General features: G+C 47.0%; 1 protein-coding gene across 1 annotated transcript; it reads right to left on the bottom strand.

Annotated features, from left to right (window-relative positions):
• Positions 1–2885: 2885 nt before the first annotated feature.
• LOC148684493 (C-C motif chemokine 21b-like) lies at positions 2886–7783 on the bottom strand. Its single transcript, XM_088652872.1, has 4 exons — positions 6793–7783; positions 5563–5692; positions 4424–4556; positions 2886–3867 (listed from the first exon to the last, which is right to left on the bottom strand). Exons 1-3 carry the CDS (start codon positions 6863–6865, stop codon positions 4436–4438), a joined length of 324 nt encoding a protein of 107 aa, XP_088508998.1. The 5' UTR covers positions 6866–7783; the 3' UTR covers positions 2886–3867; positions 4424–4435.
• Between the last annotated feature and the right edge of the window lie 9058 nt (positions 7784–16841).

Below are 16841 nucleotides of genomic sequence, written 5' to 3' on the forward strand. Positions count from 1 at the left end.
CACCTTTCAGAGCCAAAACAGATGTGATGTTAATTGTGTGAATGAATTTCCCTAAGGACACCAGCCGAGCCCTGAAGCTAGATGGAAATGTTGGAAGCCTAATCAAGGCAGCCTTCTCTGAACGCTGTCCAGATGTTTTTGGACACTCTCTGCAACTCTAACCTTGGGAAGGGTGGTCTGGAAAAGGAGACTCCCAATTCGCTGTCCATGGTGCTGCTCTCCCCTCCTTCCAGATCTCAGCATACCTCTATGATTCTTTAACTTTATTTTATTGCATTTCTAGCTCACTTCATCCAAAGGCCTTTGGGAGAGGATAACAACCCTAAAACTCAAGTAAAGACAGATTCACTGAATATCCACTCAGTAGATGAAAATCACCCAAGACATACTGAGCTCCAGCCATTGCTGAAAGGCATCTTGAGTTAGCCTTATGGCACCTCTAGAAAATGCCTCTGCACACACTTTGCTCAATCGATGCCAGCAGGGAGGACCACAGTTTTGAAGCAGCTACCAAGAAGGCAAAGATATAGAGTCAATTGGACCCTTAATGCTTCTTCTGAAAACTTATGTGACAGACAAACCGCGACAAGCCTAACCATGTCTACTCAGAAGTAGCGGAAGACTCTCCTTTGTTAGAAGTTTTTAAACAGAAGCTGATTGGCCATCTGTGAGGGATTTTTTGATTCCTGTATTTCAGGAGGTGGGACTAGATGACTCCATGGGGGTATCTGAGGTCCATCTCCGAGGGTCTTCTGGCGGTTCCCTCCCTGCGAGAAGTGAGGTTGCAGGGATCCAGGCAGAGGGCCTTCTCGGTGGTGGCACCCGCCCTGTGGAACGTCCTCCCATCAGATGTCAAGGAAATAAACTATCTGACTTTTAGAAGACATCTGAAGGCAGCCCTGTTCAGGGAGTTTTTAAATGTTTGATGTTTTATTGTGCTTTTAATTCTGCTGGGAGATGCCCAGAGAGGCTGGGGAAACCCAGCCAGATGGGCAAAATATAAGTATAAATTACTATTACTATTATTATTCCAACTCTACAATGTTAGTTCTACTCAAAGTAGACACATTGGGTGGTATTCAACTGAGTTTTAGTCAGAGTTGACTTAAGGAAATTAATGGACCTAACTTAATCATGTTCATTCATTTCAGTAGGTCTTCTGTGAGTAATACCTAATCAAATGCCACCCATTGGAATTCATGGATGTGACTAACTTAGGTCTATTCATCTCAATGTGTGCGCTGTGCATAGAGTTTAACTTGGTGCAAAACAACATCTCTGATAAGGCACCAGGCTATTTGTTGTCCTTAAAAGTGATGCTGCTTGGAGATTCCCTTTTAGTTTTTTGCAGGCAGGAAATGCTATCTGAGAGTATAACATCCCCAGGTGGGCAGAGCTGATGGAAAAGAAGCATTTTTTTATTTTTATTTTTTGGCCCTGCTTGGGGGAATTTGGCAGAGCAGAGAATTCCCCCTCCCTCTGCACTGCCCCCCCCAACTCCACCCACCAAAATGTTTGATAATGGAATGTGAATGGAGCAGTAAAGATTTGCTGAAAGCGCTCAAGTTCATGTATCCTTTTATCAGCCTATGTTATCTCAGTAGTTCATGATTAAACAAAGTCCTTGGCACAAGTCAGAAAGCTTTATAGCTGCACACGCACAAACACACACCTCTGTTAAAAAGCCCCTTCTTTTGTAGGTTAGGCAACAGAAACAGAGAGGGGCTGCTCTCTGTGTAGTTCCTAGAGAATGAAAGACACTATCTGCACAAAGTTTTAACTCAGACCCCTGGAATTGTTCCTGCACAAACTCCACAGATGATGATGATGATGATTGTAGTAGTAGTATTTCAAATAAATCCACTTCCCTGCAGTTAAAATTTATTTGTTTGTTTCATAAAATGTATACGCCATTTGGTTGTGAAAAGAAAAGAAAAAAACCTTCCAAGAAGTTCACAAAATAAAGACGAAGCAATAAAATTATCAATAGGGAAATGTAACAACAATAATTTAGGACTTTCAAAAAGTTGCAATAGCAATGGACCACAAACAGATTAAAACTCGCACCAACTTTCTCTAAACCAAAATTATTTTAGCATGCAGCGAAAACAGCGCAGTGATGGCACCTCTGCCTGATGTCAATAGGCAGGGAGTTCCAAAGTTTAAGTGCTGCCACACTGAAAGATAGCAGGTGTTATGTGTCACCTGCAGCTGGGCCAGTTCCACAGATTGAAGTGTTCAGGTGGGCATATATGGGGGAAGGAGATCTTACAGGTAAACCGGTCCCAAGTTGTGAAGGGCTTTTTATATGCTAGTATGGTAGTAACACCCTGAACTTGGTGTGGTAGCAAATCGGCAGCCGGGGCAGATCTCTGAGCACAGGAGTTACTGTACTTTTCCTTGTATAAGATGAGCTTTTTTACTCTTGCTATTTCCTGCTGCTGTTTGTGATTGGGCAGACGCTTGTTGCAGATGCAAGCGATTGTCAGCGAGCTGCGCGAGCAATTTGAACAACGACTTAGGGCCATCCTCCCCCCCCAAAAGCTCCACAACTCTGGGTCGTTTTCTTAGATTGGAGTCCCCAAAAATAGGGGGCGTCTTATACACAGGGGCACGTTATACACAGAAAAGTATGGTATATGTTGACAAGATCTCACTCCCTAACTGCTTCTTTCCCCTGCTCTTCACCGTTTTCCCTGCACTGCTCTGGGTTCCCTTTATTGTGTGGGAATCATTCATTTTCAGTATACAAAGACCCCTTTGCTAAAGGGCAGGACTAGGGAAGGTGAGATCTGAACCCTCCATTGACAACATCAATCTCTTCTTGCCATTGGATTATTCTCTTGGCTGAGAGAGCAAATAAAGAAGGAACCACGTGCACATGGTAAGAATTTAAATGTTTTTAATCAAGCAAACTGCAGTATAAAACAGTAGGGACCGTTACATAGAGCAGAAGGAGACAGGCTTATATACAAGATTACATGCTTCGCTTATGACATTGCAAAGATCCATGATGGGAGCATGGCCACACCGATGCCAGGTTTCCCATTTCTAAATGCCCTCAGCCATCGCCTATTCTATGAAGAGAGGTGACCGATTTCTCTCTCTCCCTCTTTCCCCCAATAAACTACATCCAGTCACCTGGCGAATTCATTCAAGGCTTTCTCAGTGCTTGCTTGCAAGAAATGCTAAGTCCCATTGCCTACGAGGCCCCATCATTGCAGGGAAAATGGGAAGCTGCCATCGTGAAGGAAGTACCCAGTGTTCAGCTTAATATTATCATTATTATTTTAATACAATTGTCGAGGGAGGACACAAAGCCTTGCCCAGATGTGCGAGGCTTGTGCTGTGTTTGCTCTGGGGTTAGGGAAATCCACAGCTGAGCAGCCCTGAGATATGTCCATTTCATTCATTCACATGATTCAGGGAGGGGGCCTGGCATGAGAGACATAGAATCAGAGAATTGTAGAGTTGGAAGGGACCCCAAGGGTCATTTAGTCCAACCCACTGTAATGCAGCAGGACTGAGCCATGGCTTCAGTAAAGGCCCCTTTCATGGGCGCATGCTAGTCAGGAGCTCAGAATCTCTACCTCTAAGGGTTGAATGGGTAGCTGTCAAGGGCTACATGTTCTCGACCCTGGAAATTCAGGTGCTGGTTTTTTGCATCTAATATACCAAACAGAGAAGTGGAAGGTGCTTTTCAAGGCTAAATTGAGAAAGAGGGTTTAAGGGGTCCCTTCGCACCCACCCCCAGGTCTACATTTGCAGAGAAGAAGGCAAGCGTGGAGGCCAATCTCTTTGTCCATGTTCACGGCAGAGGGATTTTCTTCGTCATTCCAGTCCGTGAGGCAGTGACGGCGTGTTCTCCTGGAGGGGAAAAGAAGGGCGGCTGGTTGGAGAGATCAAATGAAGAAGGAAAAAGGGAAACATAGAAGGACACAAGAGCCTGACTGCTGGATCAGGCAACAGACCACAAGAAGAGCCTGTGCTGGATCAGGCCAATGGCCCATCTTATCCAGCATTCCCTTCTCACCCTGGCTGACCAAATCCTTCTGGGAAACCTGCAATTAGGATCTGAGCACAAGAGCCCTCCCTCTCCCCTCCAACTGGTATTCAGAAGCCTTGCTCCCTCCAGCCATGGAGGCAGAGCAGAGCCATCCTGGCTAGGAGTCATCAACAGCCTTTGCATCCTCCATGAATTTGTCTCATCCTCTTTTAAAGCCACCCAACTTGGGGGCCCTGGCTGCCTCCTGTGGCAGGGAGTTCCACAGGTTAACTCTGCACTGCGTGAAGAAGGACTTTCTTTGATCTGTCCTGAATCTTCCAGCTTCATGGCGTGCCCATGTGTTCTAGGGCTACAGGAGGGATTCATCCCAGCCTCCCCTCTGTCCCCCCCCCCCACTGTGTGACCACAAATCCTCACCACGCCTGTCTCCTACACTCTTCGGGAGTTTTGCTGCTTGCGGTTCCTCCTCGAGTTCAGGATCTTCACAATCTGCAGAGCATTCGCATCATCCGAACGGAAGCACAGCCCGCGCCCCTTTTTGGTGATCAGCCTGAGCCGGGAAAGGAGAATGGAAGAGGATGAGGATGATGGGGGGGAGGTCTTCCGCCCCCCACTCTGCAACCTGCGCTTCCCCCTTAACAGATGACACCGAGACACACAGCCTTGCCCAGGAAATCAGGGTTTTAGGGTATTTCATTCCGTAAAATGCACACGCCACTTGATTGCAAAACAACAACCCCCAAAGCAGTTTACAAAAAAATATAAAACAAGAAAATGATCAGTAAGAAAAATTAACAACAAGGATTTCAGACATTTGAAAAGTTAAAATAACTACAGTCCAAAAGCAAATTAAAACTTGCACCAACTTTCTAAATATTTGGGTGGGCTTGCCCAAACTACAATATTTTTAACAGATGCCAAAAAGAGTGCTGCGAAGGCAACTTCCTGTATCAATAGGCAGGGAGTTCCAAAGATTAAGTGCTGCTACATTTCACAGAGCCAGCTACTCAACCCCCTCGGTAAAGAAGCCAGTTATTTATTTATTATCATTTATTTCTTGCATTTATATCACAACTTTTTCGCCAAGGAGCTCTAGATCCTTCCTCTCCTCCTTTAATCCCCCACAGCAACCCTGTGAGGTAGGTTAGCTCAAGAGGCTGTGGGATTGGCCCCTAGTGAGCTTCGTGGCCAAGCAGGTATTTGAACTCTGCTCCCTCCCAGGATCCTAATCCAACACTCTAACCACTACACCACACTGCCTTCCCCTGGATCCTAACTTGGGGAATACCTACATGGATGTGTGACTGGAGAGCCCAAGGGAGTTTAAAGCACATTTAAAGTAGACACACACACACACTGGGCAAGAATCCTGGGAACTGTAGTTTGCTGGGGCTGTGGGGAATTGCAGCTCTGTAGGGGGTAAACTACAGCTCCTTTGAGTCTTGGGGGGAAGGTGAGTCCTTTGAATGTAGTGTGTGGAGCTGGCCATTATCTGGAGCACCGGTTGGTCTCTCTGCATTCCCAGGAACCCCCTCCCTAATTTGCCAGATACTCACGCAATGGCCTGGAGAGAGCAGCCCATATGTGGCCCCTGGTTCTCATAAGACTGTATACGGGGGGCCATATTAACAGGCAAAGGTTTGTTGCTGAATCCAGAGCAGCAGTCCTGCGAAGTGTTCAGTCTTCCTGGATAAGAAAAGAGAGGGAACTTTGGGTGAGGGGGACACATTTATGTGCTCTTCTGCAGCCCAACTACAGTGAGGTGTATGTGGAAGCTGGTAGATTGTTTTGAATGCATTGCAGGGGGTTGGACTAGAGAACCCTTTGGGGCCCGGTCAACTCTACAATTCTATTTTTCTGTGGTTCTGTTAACTGTGTTAAGTGACTCATGACTTGTTGCTCAATGGACCTGGAGCTCAGGGGTCAACTTGCCCCAACTCAGCTTTTAAACCATGTGGGTTTCTAAGGCTAGTTGGCCCTTGGCCTCAGTTCCTTCATCTGTAAAATAGGCACAGTGAGACTTCTGCAGGAACACAGAAAGAGTTCTGAATGTGGTGCTGGACACAGAATTCAGCTCCCTGAGAATCAAAGCTTGCTTGCTTTGCATTTTAAAAGAAAATTTCAGGTCCTTAGATTGCCCTTTGCATCCCTTCAAACTTCACAATTCTACGAGCCTATGAAATAAGTAAATAAACCCAGAATCTTCTCCCAAAATTAAATAATTAAATGAACCCTGGATCCTCCCCCCCAAATTTAATTAACCCATAATTAAATAATGCAAAGCAGCAATAAGGGCAGAATGCATTTCGTAAAATTAGGGTAGCCAGATCAATTTGCCTCAGGTTTCTGGGTTGCAGATTCCAGCTATTCTCTGTAGTTAAGTCTGGGCTGCCTGGGGGCAGATTTTTTTTGCTTCCAGTTGAGAGTACAACAGGCAGCTGTGACAAGGGTAAGAAGCATTTGCACTTGGGAAGTGCTGTTTAACTAAAGACAGAACCCACTGGAGGAGGCATAAAAGATGCCTGGAGCCCAGGAGCAGCCACTGGAAGGGAGTGTGCAAAAGGGGGAGGAAGAAAAGCACCTGTTGCTTGCAAGGAAAAAAATGAGCTCTGGGCTGGGACTTCTCTTGCAACCACCTAAGCCCTGCGATGCCAGCAGCACACTCCCCTGAAATTGCAGGCAGGGGCTAAATGCCTGCTTAAGCACCTCCAGAAACTAAGTCCCCTTCTCTGTCCCCCCCACCACATTGTCTCTCTCTCACACACACACAGATGCACATATAGTACCTTGAGCTTGGAGGATGCACAAAGCTGCAGCCAGAGCCAGGAGGCAGATGCTGGGCAGAGAAGGGAGAGCCATCTCGAGGGCAGAGGTTCACAGCTGGATTCTCAGGAGGCTTGTCAGTCAGGAGGCTGCAAGAGAGACGGACTGCCTGCTGGTGTGTGCTGCCCCCTCTATATACTTCCTCTGGGAAGACTTTCGCTTTCTTTTCGTCTCGCCTCGCCTTGGCATCTGGCCTGCTTTCCTGCCCGGACGTGTGTTGAACTTGGGGAGGCGGTTCAGATGCCTGGCAGTCTCCTGCTCCCCTCAGAAGGGCCATCGGATAGTCCAGTTGAACAGCCGCCAATCTCTGGAGCAGATTCAAGACGATGTGTGTCGCACAGGCTAATAGTATGCATGTGCACATGTTTTGTTTTGTTTTTGCCTTATTTTAAACTGCAGATTACAGTAAGTGGCGGGCGTCTTTCCAACACTGAGGAAACACCATCCAGATTTCAGGGAACACGATCTTCCTCCTTCTGATGTCTCCGTCTTCTTACCGTACAAAGCTTTACGGTGTGGCAGGGCTGCCCAAGGCGATTCACTGCCTGAGACAAAGGACTCGTCCAGTGGTTCCCAAAACGTTTTGGGGGTCACGCACCCCTTGGCTCCATAAATTCATATCCAGTAGCCCCCTACCCTATAAAAAGCAGTTCCCAGAATAGTGGTTTGCATAACCCACTAAGGAAGGTCGTAACACGATAAAAAATTATACAGCAACAATTAAAGGTAAAGGTAAAGGGACCCCTGACCATTAGGTCCAGTCGTGACCGACTCTGGGGTTGCGCGCTCATCTCGCATTATTGGCCGAGGGAGCCAGTGTATAGCTTCCAGGTCATGTGGCCAGCATGACAAAGCCGCTTCTGGCAAACCAGAGCAGCACATGGAAACGCCGTTTACCTTCCCGCTGTAGCGGTTCCTATTTATCTACTTGCATTTTGACGTGCTTTCGAACTGCTAGGTTGGCAGGAGCTGGGACCAAGCAACGGGAGCTCACCCCGTCACAGGGATTTGAACCGCCGACCTTCTGATCAGCAAGCCCTAGGCTCAGTGGTTTAACCCACAGTGCCACCTTGGTCCCTACAGTAACAATTAATTACACATTTATTCAAAATCCAACTCATACTATTTAGTTTAATCAATACAACAAAACTGATGAGCTTTACCCAGTGAGACCAGCTTTTCAAAGTCTGATAGTCATTTAGCCTGTTGTCTTTGTCCATGGAGTTTTCTTGGCAGGGATACTGGAGTGGCTTACCAGTTCCTTCTCCAGGTGGATCACGTTTAGTCAAAACTCTCCACTATGACCTGTCCATCTTGGGTGGCCCTGAATGGCATAGCTCATAGCTTCTCTGAGTTATTCAAGCCCCTTCGCCACGACAAGGCATTGATCCATGAAGGGGAGGCATTGATCCATGAAGTTAAATAAAGCTTATTTAACTTATATGCAGAATTCATCATGCGAAAGGCTGGACTAGATGAATCCCAAGCCGGAATTAAGGTTGCCGGAAGAAATATCAACAACCTCAGATATGCAGATGACACAACCTTGATGGCAGAAAGCGAGGAGGAATTAAAGAACCTTTTAATGAGGGTGAAAGAGGAGAGCACAAAATATGGTCTGAAGCTCAACATCAAAAAAACCAAGATCATGGCCACTGGTCCCATCACCTCCTGGCAAATAGAAGGGGAAGAAATGGAGGCAGTGAGAGATTTTACTTTCTTGGGCTCCTTGATCACTGCAGATGGTGACAGCAGTCACGAAATTAAAAAGACGCCTGCTTCTTGGGAGGAAAGCAATGACAAACCTAGACAGCATCTTAAAAAGCAGAGACATCACCTTGCCGACAAAGGTCTGTATAGTTAAAGCTATGGTTTTCCCAGTAGTGATGTATGGAAGTGAGAGCTGGACCATAAAGAAGGCTGATCGCCGAAGAATTGATGCTTTTGAATTATGGTGCTGGAGGAGACTCTTGAGAGTCCCATGGACTGCAAGAAGATCAAACCTATCCATTCTTAAGGAAATCAGCCCTGAGTGCTCCCTGGAAGGACAGATTGTGAAGCTGAGGCTCCAATACTTTGGCCACCTCATGAGAAGAGAAGAATCCTTGGAAAAGACCTTGATGTTGGGAAAGATGGAGGGCACAAGGAGAAGGGGACGACAGAGGACAAGATGGTTGGACAGTGTTCTCGAAGCTACAAACATGAGTTTGACCAAACTGCGGGAGGCAGTGCAAGACAGGAGTGCCTGGCGTGCTCTGGTCCATGGGGTCATGAAGAGTCGGACACGACTAAACGACTAAACAACAACAACAAGTCATTTAGCAAGTCTCAGTAACTACAGTAATTCCCTGTTTAGTAACTTTTTTAATGCAATGGGTGGGCTTGATGAAGTGACACCAGTTTCCCAATGTCTTGTTTATTTAGCAGGAGTTTCAAGTCACCACGTTCAGTAAGCTGGAGTCAATTTCTTTGCTTGGAGAGAAGTTGGATGACCAACGATAGATGAATGGCAGAAGAAGATGCTAGAATTTATGGAGCTGGCAAAGCTAACCAGGAGACTCCGAGTCCAGAGGGAAGAAGCGGTGGAAGAAGATTGGAAAAAATTTAAAGTGGATTTAAGAAATAGACATATTATTGGATAGAATTAAGAGAAGTTTAGGAGGTACAGGGAGGTTGTAGAAATAAAAAATGTTTAGATAAGTGTATTGATATTGAGAAGTAGATATAACTAAATAGTAAGTGTAAGATGTTGTGTTAGGATAAAAGGTAAGATTAGAATAAGAATTGTTATATGGTATATAAGGTATAAGAATAAGATTTAGAAATTACTAAAGAGGATTTACAATGTAACGCAGTTGGAAGGGATTTGAGGAAGTCACCGATATTAGAATAGATATAAGTTGAAGTTTTGGAATTTTTCTGTTTTTCTTTTTCTTTGATTTTTTGTATTTTGTATTTTTTGTATGTTTATGCTTTTGTGTCTTTGTTTGTTACAAAATAATAAATATATTGGGGGGGGGAGAGAAGTTGGATGACCACACTAAAAACACGTCACACAAAATAGGGTGTTGTGAATGCTTCTTAGCCACTGCCCATGGGGCAGGATAGTGATCAGAAATGGCTTTGGAAGCAATGTAACATTTCAAACACAAAGCCAAAAAAGGAGTGGGCTGCAGTCTGGTCAGTTGTAAATAAGTGATCCATGATCTTGGAGGGGTCCATCTCCAGTGCCCCCCTGGCCCCACTAGGTAAGCCACCCACACCCCAAGGGCTGTAGCACCCACTTTAGGAACCACTGGACTAGAGGTGTGTCTGCCTTCTCCCACTCAGTGGAGTGGCACTCTGATCTTACATCAAGGCAGAAAGTGGCTCAGCAGCAGCACTCACCGCTGCACCTGGGGTATAACAGCCTGTGCTGCACACACAGCTTGGTCCACCAAAACCTCGCTGGGGCTGGCTCATCCCTCTGCCTGGTGCCCACTGGCTGGCTGCTCAAGCACATGCTGCAATGCAGCGGGGAAAGGGCTTCACACGAGAAATCCGTTGCATGTGCACCTGTGATGTTTGCAGGATATTAGAGCAGGCTTCCTCAACCTTGGCCATCCAGATGTTTTGAGGCTACAATTCCCATCACCCCTGACCAGTGGTCCTGCTAGCTAGGGATCATGGGAGTTGTAGGCCAAAAACATCTGGAGGGCCAAGGCTGAGGAAGCCTGTATTAGAGGGGAAAGGAGGGAGGTTTCTGAAATGATGCATGTTGTCAAGAAACTTCGTATCCCTCTCTCATAATACAAGAACCCCACAGGGCCACCCAATGAAGATGAATGCTGGATGATTCACGACAGATAAAGTATGTCCATCTTCACACAGCACATAGTTAAACTATGGGACTCGATTCCACAGGTTGATGCAGCAGGGAAGTAGGAGCAAAAAAAGCTAATGCTAGGCTGTATCAGCAGAAGTCTAGTGTCCAGGTAATAGTGCCACTCTCTTCGGCCTTGGCCAGACCACACCTGGAGTCCTGTGTCCAATTCTGGGCACCACAGTTTTAGAAGGATGTTCACAAGCTGGAAGGTATCCAGAGGAGGGCAACCAAAATGATCAAGGATCTGGAAACCAAGCCTCACGGGGAAAGGTTGAAGGAGCTGGATATGTTTAGCCTGGAAAAGAGGAGATGGAGAGGTCAAAGGGCTGCCCCGTGGAAGATGGAACAAGTCTGTTTTCTCTCCCTTGGGAGGTTGTGGACTCCCTTTCTTGGAGTTTTTAAAAGTCAAGTTTGGATGGCCATCTGTCAGGGATGCATTAATTAAGATTCCTGCACTACAGGGCTTAGACTAGAGAGATAACCCTCAAGGTATCTTCTGACACTACAATTCAATGATTCCATGATTTGGCTCAAGTTGAGCCCAACTCTTATTATATTTTCTGGGACAGAGTTTTGAGGAGTCTGAAGATTCAAATAAGTGATCTGCTTCCCCATGGGTTCTGGCAACAACTTTTGGGAAGGGCCAAGAACCCAAATCTGGAAGGACAGATCGTGAAGCTGAGGCTCCAATACTTTGGCCACCTCATGAGAAGAGAAGAATCTTTGGAAAAGACCTTGATGTTGGGAAAGATGGAGGGCACTAGGAGAAGGGGACGACAGAGGACGAGATGGTTGGACAGTGTTCTCGAAGCTACGAACATGAGTTTGACCAAACTGCGGGAGGCAGTGCAAGACAGGAGTGCCTGGCGTGCTATGGTCCATGGGGTCACGAAGAGTCGGACACGACTAAACGACTAAACAACAACAAGAACCCAAAAGTTTCTCTTTCTCAGATTTTCAGGTGCTGTCAGTTATGATTTACATGGAGGGAAGGTTGGCCCAGGTCCAGCTGCCTTTGTGGGAACTGTTATCTGGTTTTGTTTCCCCAGTCAGATCTCATCCCGATTGCTTAAGTCAACAGCCCAGCAAAATAGAAAGTGGACCCCCCCCTCCTCCTCTGCTTCTTCCCTGCCCAGCCTTCAGGCAAAGTTCCGTTTCCAGAAAAAGAGAGGCAGAAAAGGGTTGAGGAAAGTCAAGTCAAGAAGGGGGACTTTCCAATGTAATGATATGCCACACACAATCACACACTGCAAGTGGGAATTAGCTGTCAAGTGGGAAGCCTTTTGCACAAGATTTTCTGGCCAGTGTTGCTTTTGAGACCTCTAGAGACTTGGAGCATGAGGGCTGCCTGTTGCAAGCATTCTGGCTTTCAACAACCAAGGCTTCTTTCCTCAGAAATGGCAGCAGCAAAACACCCTCGCTTCTGGGATGTATTGACTCCTCTTACTAAGCATTCCCCATCCTGTAAGTTGAAGGTCGGCGGTTCGAATCCCTGCGATGGGGTGAGCTCCCGTTGCTTGGTCCCAGCTCCTGCCAACCTAGCAGTTCGAAAGCACATCAAAGTGCAAGTAGATAAATAGGTACTGCTACAGCGGGAAGGTAAACGACGTTTCTGTGTGCTGCTCTGGTTCACCAGAAGCGGCTTTGTCATGCTGGCCACATGACCTGGAAGCTGCGCGCCGGCTCCCTCGGCCAATAATGCGAGATGAGCGCGCAAGCCCAGAGTCGGTCACGACTGGACCTAATGGTCAGGGGTCCCTTTACCTTTACTAAGCATTCCCCATCCTGTAAGTTGTACTCTGTTGCCCGCTCTTTTTTACAAAATGGACTTTTTGCAGTTAGAAAGATGATGGAAAAGCATACTGAAAATGAATGCTTAAGAGGGAGGTGAATAAATGTTGCGCAAGGAGTGTCCAAGCAAGCACCTTTTTGCTTGCTCTGGAGCTTTTCCTATGAAAGCCCTCTCTTTACAGCTCAGTGGGAAACCTGAATTGATGTTTGCTCCAACTGAGTGCTGAAGAGCAGGTTTTTGTGGGGAGAACTCTTTCCTCGATAGAGCCTCTCCTCCATCAATTTGTCCTGTCTTTTCCACTGAGCACCAAAGTACTGAAATGAAGATGCTGGTGTCACGAACCTTAGAGTGTTTGCAAACCGCTTGCAAGTTTCCTTACAATCAAGCGGTGTATGCACTTTGTTAAATAAAGATAAAGCAAGCCGGCTTTCACAATCTTTGCCAAATCTCCAGTCTCGTATTTCATTCTGGAAGGAACTGCAACATGTCTCCAACATCTCCTGGCACATGTTTCTCAGCTTAGTGACCTAAATTACCTATATAGGGAAGTTTGTGGTTACACCCCATCCCTCTCTGGGCAACTATGGCAAGTTCACACTTGATCCCTCTGCCCTACCTTTGGCTTCTGCCAATCAAGGCATCACAGGATGTCCTTTTCCCACTCACTTCTCTGTCAGGACTTATCCTCACTTCCTTTCTCCCCGCTGCTTTCCCCCTGAGGAAAGCCACTCTTTATCCCTCAATCAGAGCAAACAGAAACTCAGGTTTCCTCCAGATTGCCATTTGCTCTGATTTAGCACTAAAGAACAGGTTTCTGCCCCCCCCCTGGGGAAAGAGCAGGGCAAGGGGGAAAGACTCCTCAGATCCATGGGATAAAGAGAAGTGTGAACGACCCTTTAGTCTCTGCTCCTGGGGGGTTCTCTTTTCTTTCTTTTTTTAAAAGGAGCCTTTCTAGTATGGAAAGCACCTGCCAGGGATCTGGGGCAGAGATGGGCAGCAGTGGGCAGAAACAGGCCAGGCTGGACAGGGACAGCTATGGAGGTCCCTTTCTTCGACGACTGCTTGGATCACTTACTGGAGTCCCCAGAAGTGGCCTGGGCACCTTCTCTATGTGGTCTGGGTGAAGGTGGGAGAGATGCTTTTTATTGCATTTCTAGCTCAGGCATCCCCAAACTCAGCCCTCTAGCTGTTTTGGGACTACAGTTCCCATTATCCCTGACCACTGGTCCTGTTCACTAGGGATGATGGGAGTTGTCAGCTGGAGGGCCGAGTTTGGGGATGCCTGTTCAAGGTAATCTAAATTGTTCTCACTTGACTCCTTTATTCTCCTATGAGGTAGGCTAGGCTGAGAGACAGTGACTGGCCCCCAAGGTCACCCAGAGAGCTTCATGGCCGATCCCCTTTTAAAGCCATCCAAGTTGGTGGCCATCACTGCCTCCTGTGGGAGGGATTTTCTCAGTTTAACTCTGCACCACAAGGCTCAGCAATCTGGGTGACTGCCCAGAAAACAACACCCTCCCTTCCCAGTTGGCCCTATGGAGAATAACTGGACCTGGTTTGACTCTGTGTATGTAGCTCAAATACAATGACCTTGACCCCACTTAAATCCCACTTGGTGGGTTCTCTCTTCCTGCCACTGGGAGAATGTTGCTATTTTGGGGTGGACTCCATCACATGCCAACAAACCCAGGGGGCATAATCATAGTTGTTTCAATGCTGTTGTGCAACAAACTTCCTCCGAAAGATTGTGGGCTTTTTCCAATCAGCAAAGGGCAAACACACTGGAAAGGACAGGATAAGACTCGCTTTGGTGCTATGGTATCTAATCTCTCCGGAATCTCTCCGGAAACAAATAATAGAATTGGAAGGGACCACAAGGGTCATCTAGTCCATCTTCAGCCCAACATGGGGCTTGAACCCATGACCCTGAAATTGAGAGTTGCATGCTATACCAGCTCAGCTATCCAGCTATACAATCAGGATAAAGAAGAGGAAGAAGAGTTTGGATTTGATATCCCGCTTTATCACTACCCGAAGGAGTCTCAAAGCGGCTAACATTCTCCTTTCCCTTCCTCCCCCACAACAGACACTCTGTGAGGTGAGTGAGGCTGAGAGACTTGAGAGAAGTGTGACTAGCCCAAGGTCACCCAGCAGCTGCATATGGAGGAGCGGGGAAGTGAACCCGGTTCACCAGATTATGAGTCTACCACTCTTAACCACGACACCACGCTGGCTCTTATCGAGGCAGCAACGAATGGTCAATAAGCAGGTGATAAGGAGCTCAGCCTTCTGCCTTGATCAGACCCCACCTGGAGTCCCTTGTCCAGTTTTGGGCACCAGAATTTGAGAAAGGTATAGACAAGTTGGAAGATGTGCAGAGGAGGGCAACCAAGATGATCAAGGGTCTGGAAGCCAAGCCGTATGAGGAGCGGTTGAAGGAGCTGGGTATGCTTAGCATGGAGAAGTGGAGACTGAGAGGAGCTAGGATAGACATCATCAAATGACTTAAGGGCAGCCCCATGGAAGATGGAATGTGCTTGTTTTCTCCTGCTCTGGAAGGTAGAACTCGAACCAGTGGCTTCAAGTTACAAGAAAGGGGATTCCGACTCAACATCAGGAAGAACTTTTGAACATAAAGAACAGTGAGATGATCTCCCTTGGGAGCAGGTGGACTCTCCTCCATTGGAAGTTTTTAAACAGAGGTTCGACAGCCATTTGTTAGTTGAGATTCCTGCATTGCAGGAAGTTGGACTAGATGACCTTTGGGTCCCTTCCTACTCTACAGTTCTTTCAAATAAAAATCAAATAAAACCAAGCCAATTCAAACAAGAAGAAAGCAGATTCTGACTAAATCTTAGGAAGCACTTTATTTGATTTGAAATTGCAGGATTGCTTTCTTGTAACCCATCCAAGGGACCCTGTGGTGAAATGGGGAGGAGGAGGTTACCAAAAAAAACCACCAATCTATAAATATATAGGTCTCTGCTTTTCCACCTTCATGTTCCATGATCAGCCACCTTCCTCTGTGACCTCATAAGACCAGCCCGTGGCATCAGCCGCCTGGCAACCAGAAGACAACATCCATCTGCTGAGCCACTCCAAGGAGCAGGCTGGGGGAAGAAGCCGAGGGAGGTCACATCTCGGCTGGGTTTCTGAACCACCACACCAGAGAAGAGGCCCACTGCCCCACCGAAACCTTCCCCTTGAGGTGAGTTACTTGGGATCTCCCAGGTCTTCCCAAAGTCAGCAAACCACATCAGGCGGGCTTGAGGTGTGATCTGGATGGACCACGTAGCTTGTAGAATCTGCCAGGTCTCAGGTGCAATAGGATTCTCTCCGGGAGCATGCAGCGCTGGGGGGGGGGGTTGCTTTTGTGAAAGACCACCTCTTTCCCTAGAGACCCTCTCAGGTGCTGCGATCGGCAGAGGGGGCCCTCTTGGTAGTTCCTCCACCCTCAGAGGCTCAGTGGGTGGCTGCCCAGGTGGAGAGGGTCTTCTCTGTGGTGGCCCCTCGGCTGTGGAACTCCCCACAGAAGTACACTTGGCCCCTTCATTGCACAGTTTCTTGAGGATGCTGAAGACACACCTCTTAACCCTTGGCTCTTGACGCGTGAGGTGTAGGTACCTTATTTTTTTATTGTTGGAAGTTGTTTTAAATTACTTTTAAATTGTGTCTCAATGTTTTGCCCTTCCCTGGGACTTTCTCTATCCCACTTTGAGTCATAAGGTTTCACTAGGTGACTGAAAACCGTCACGTAGAAACCAATATTAAAATTAGCCAGTTAAAAACTGCCACCAAATCAGCACCAGCTATGCACACATCCAACTCAATTAAAAGCATTAAAAGAATAGAGCATTTTCAGTTGCCTCCTATAAGAGAGGAAGTCTGATAGCAAAGCCTGGCCAGGAAAGGAAGTTCCAGAAGTGGGGCACCACAACCAAAAAGGCCTTGTCCCCTGTCCTCATTCACCGGATCTCAGAAAGATGAAGAAAGGGCCTCAGAGCAACAATTCTCCCTTCAAGACAGATGCATGCCGGAGCAGGGTTGTACTCCAGCTATCTCAGCCCCAGCCCATCTAAGACTTCAAGAACAAAACCAGCTCTTGGAATCCTTCCCTGAAACAAGCTGGCAGCCACTGTGGTTCTTTAAATGGAGCTAAGACCCTTTCCCTCCTATTAGAAACCTTCCACTTGCCGCCTGAAAGCCTCCTGGCTCTCTCTAAACTTCTCCACTCGGCTTCCAGGCAGGCTTCAGCTACATCCCCCCTCTTTTTATTCAGTTCTCAGAATTGTTTATGATAGTAACAAAGCAACCATGGAAAAGAATAGTTAAAACAACCAGCAAAATGGCAGATA

Source organism: Zootoca vivipara, chromosome 10, assembly GCF_965207765.1.
Source record: "Zootoca vivipara chromosome 10, rZooViv2.hap1.1, whole genome shotgun sequence".
NCBI classification, from domain to species: domain Eukaryota; kingdom Metazoa; phylum Chordata; class Lepidosauria; order Squamata; family Lacertidae; genus Zootoca; species Zootoca vivipara.

Bases quoted from the DNA above. Each gene is read 5' to 3' on its own strand.
- LOC148684493 (XM_088652872.1), bottom strand. From the start codon at position 6,865: ATGGCTCTCCCTTCTCTGCCCAGCATCTGCCTCCTGGCTCTGGCTGCA. The intron at 5,693-6,792 runs GTACTATATGTG...TTTCTTATCCAG, and splicing joins GTGCATCCTCCAAGCTCAAG to GAAGACTGAACACTTCGCAG. The intron at 4,557-5,562 runs GTGAGTATCTGG...TTCCCGGCTCAG, and splicing joins TGCTCTCTCCAGGCCATTGC to GCTGATCACCAAAAAGGGGC.